The 3,734-nt window shown below is 31.9% G+C and overlaps 1 protein-coding gene across 1 annotated transcript; it reads right to left on the reverse strand.

The window, feature by feature from the left end:
• Positions 1 to 38: 38 nt before the first annotated feature.
• Positions 39 to 2,991, reverse strand: LOC117117669 (the record flags this gene model as incomplete). The annotated part of the gene is made up of 4 exons (XM_033262056.1): positions 2,515 to 2,991; positions 1,664 to 1,840; positions 922 to 1,064; positions 39 to 153 (listed from the first exon to the last, which is right to left on the reverse strand). Coding segments are annotated over exons 1-4 (460 nt in total), but the record flags the coding sequence as incomplete, so codon positions are not given.
• Positions 2,992 to 3,734: the final 743 nt, after the last annotated feature.

The following is a 3,734-nucleotide window of genomic DNA, read 5'->3' on the forward strand; positions in this document are numbered from 1 at the left end:
ACATATAAATATAAAATAAAATCAATAAATGTACTCACTTGGTATCTGATAATAGATTTTGAAGTCTTTGGATAAAAATGGTGCCATTTTGATGGTAATAAGGTATGTCGTTGCTGGTGCAAGCTGCCTAGCACAGTCAAAGAATATTCGTTTCTAACAATATCAAGCAAAACACAATGTTTTTATCTTCCTTCATACTGTAACTCAAATATATCATTTATTAGGTGAGACTTTTATATACCTAGTTTCGCGAACTTAATTTTTTAAAGATCGTCAGAGGAGGGTAGAAAAAAAAATAAAAATAAAATTTTGGTTTCATTTAGCAAAGAGTTTTGCCAAAACATCCAAATGGAGGAGAACATTTTTTTTTAAATGCTTTAAATTTATATAATTAAAGAAATATTCATATCTTATTTTGGGAGACTTTAAGGCAGCGGTGGGCAAAATAAAAATAAAGAAACTTTAATTTTTTTCTGAACTTCCCAATTTTTTGTGATGAGTGTGCTATAATTGGCGAAAAATAAAATTTTACTTTTGAAATCATCATTATTGGCAGGCGGGAAAGTTCGCTAATATGGTATAAAATAGTCTCACCTTATGGTTAATGTGAGTAAAAATATGAATATTTAATTTTTTTTATCTCATTGGCATTTAATTTAATTTATCGTTGTTAAGGCTGCTAGATAGTCACGGACCACGCCCATACTCAATTCACACAATGACGTTGCAAGTTATGGGGTATTTTCCAACCTTTTCCTACCTTTTAATTTATAATCAGGCCAAAATTTCTTTTAAACGTTTTAAAATATTTTTTTTTAATTCCCTGACGAATCTCTACCAACTTCCCCGATGAGAAGGTGGGGGGGGGGGGGGGGGGGGGGAAATTCAAAAATATGAATAAATTCAAAAATATGAACATACTATTTTATTATTTGACAAGATTACAGCAGACCTATTGAGGACACCATCAAAACTTAGAAAAAAGCAACCTCTTTGACCAAAATGCGTTCTTTGAAATGCAATTCCTGTAATCTCGATGATAGCTCCTTGATAAAGACCATATCCTGCAATTGATATCAAAGTACATATAACTTTTAGGTTAGGTTCATAATAATGTTAGAAGTAAAGAAATAATGAATTTGTGGTTTGAAGTTTGCATGTTGTTTTTTAGTATTATACTGCAAGCATTTATTATATTAATGAATTACAAGTAAATAAATGAATAAATAAATAAATAAATTAATTAACTGTTTGCTTGCTTGATTGACTGATTGATTGATTAATTGATTGATTGATTGATTGATTGATTGATTGATTGACTGATTGATTATACCACAAGCATTTAATATAATAATGAATTACAAGTAAATTTGTTTAGATATCATGTACTGCATATTAAAAATTCTTGGCCACCAATTCTTGCATATTATTATGTTATATGCTTTGAAAATCTGTTTCTTTTTAACACAGGTGAAAACAAATATATCACTTTATTCTTCAACTTCACAATATACAACACTTCGTGGACAAAATCGCAGCCAACAGTGAGATGTGATATTACAAAGAACTTCTTCTAATTAGTAAGTTTATGTTCTTAAATAATCTTACATTCTCATTTTTTAAATTGAATTGAAGTGAAGATGATGTTGAAATTAACACTCACCTGCTGGATCCAAATCAAATGAGATATTAAGACCAGTGAATGTGTTAGATAAAACATAACCATCATCATGAATATATTGTGCACTGTAATGACTTATAGTAACGTTTTGTATTGGTTCATCTGGTAGCCTTCCCTCAATTGATGTATTTGTTGTATGTGAGAAACTGGGACACATGGCTGTAAAACAATAACACACCATTCAGGTCTACAAAGATTTTTTTTTTTAATTAGTTTGCAACTGAAATGTTAGGACCTTAATATCAAGTATGTTGTATTATGGTTTGTGACAATTATAAACAGTTTGTGAAATAAAGAACATAGACTGGGTTCCAGTCCCTAAATTTTGTTTTAATCAGTGAAAACTATTAAAAATAAATTGATTTTGGCACCAATGGCGTTCCATATTACTCATTTGCATGGCGTTCCATGCTATACTTTTTCTGGGATTAGGCTGTTTTGCACTTGTGAATTTATTTGTGCGAATCAAAAGCGTTGGTTCATACACATGCGCATTCACATTTTTATCAGAGTTTGTTGCTTCAGAAAAATCAGTAGTTCAAACTGTTTCTACCGTTTGCGAAGTGAAAAAAATGCACAACCAATCAGAAAGAATAGAGCAAGGGTATTAATTTAACTGTTAATTGTCATGATGAATTCTAGTACGATTCATCATTCATTTTCAAGTTGATATCTACCTCTGACTCCTACCAGGACTACTCTGGGGCCCTGACTAGAGGTCATATGTGAGCCCTTGGTCGAAACCCTTGTTAGCACATTTCTGAAGCTTCCACTGTCACTACTAATAAAAAAAAGTATCAAACTTCACATGCCATTGGGCCTTATATACTTACACCTGCCATCACAAAATTTGCCCATTGAGTTGTTTTGGGAGCAAGACTGAATCTCATTCTTCAAATTCTAAATGAAATAAAAAAATAAGCATATGGTAAGAGGCACGTAGAACAGCTGAGCTGAACAAACAAAAAACTAATTTCAAAGTTGGAGTAAACTATTAGAAAAAAAATAATATGTAAACTGTTAAAATATACAACCGAGATAAAATAAACTATTTGAATTTGGCAAGGTTTAGTGCATTTCTAACACTGGCATTAAGCCTATTCTATAAAATAGCACCACGGTAGGCTAAACTCTTGTTTTTTTGTATTCAGTTTTTGATTTGTCTATATATAAAACATCTGCTGATCTTGGTCAATGTGGTTCTTTTGAAATGAATCTTCCGACCAGCCCTCCTTGGGGTATGTTCACACACCGCGTAAAGGCTAGCGTTGCTTACGCCGGCGTAAGCTAATCCATGGATTAAAATTTTGAAGTGTTCACACGAACGGTGTTTGCTATATTAACGCTGGCGTTAAACTAGTGATATATAGGCCTATGAGGAATAGTTTTCAGTTTTAAATAATGTACGGTTTCTTAACTGTAGTAAAATATCTACAGTGTATCATTAAAACTTTTAAATCTGTGAATTGTTCGAGGTGAACTTATATAATTACTGTACAGTATTTTAAATAAATAATTTTACTTCTGAGTATTTAGCTAGCATTGTGGAACAATTGTTGGTGGTGCAGGTTTTCATAGACAGTCTAAATAGGTTAAAATATCTTACAAAACATAATCAACACATCATATATATTGTAAACTACAGTATGTGAAATATAATAGAAAAATATCCCTTTACCATCTCAATTATATTGAGAGCACAGAAAAGTAACTAATAATTGCAAAACTAATAGTGATTGGTCGATCTCTTGAAATGTGGTCAGAAACATTCAAGCATCACCAGCGTTAGCTCCGTGGCATTAACTAATCTGGGGTCTGCAGGTAGCGTTAATAACGCCACGCAGGTGGCATTGTGGGTGGCTTAAGGTAATGCCACTGCCTAATTAACATACAACGGCGTACATTACGCCAACCATAATTGTATCCAATAACACCTGTGTTGAATACTTAGTAATTATCCTTGATAATATGTTAACCGCATTAATATTGTGAGATATAACATGTTACTTTAAGAAGAGCTGGTATATATATAAAGGTGCATTGCAATGAAAAA

Source organism: Anneissia japonica, unplaced genomic scaffold (assembly GCF_011630105.1).
Source record: "Anneissia japonica isolate Jap-2015-1 unplaced genomic scaffold, ASM1163010v1 scaffold12616_len3720_cov222, whole genome shotgun sequence".
Lineage (NCBI taxonomy): Eukaryota > Metazoa > Echinodermata > Crinoidea > Comatulida > Comatulidae > Anneissia > Anneissia japonica.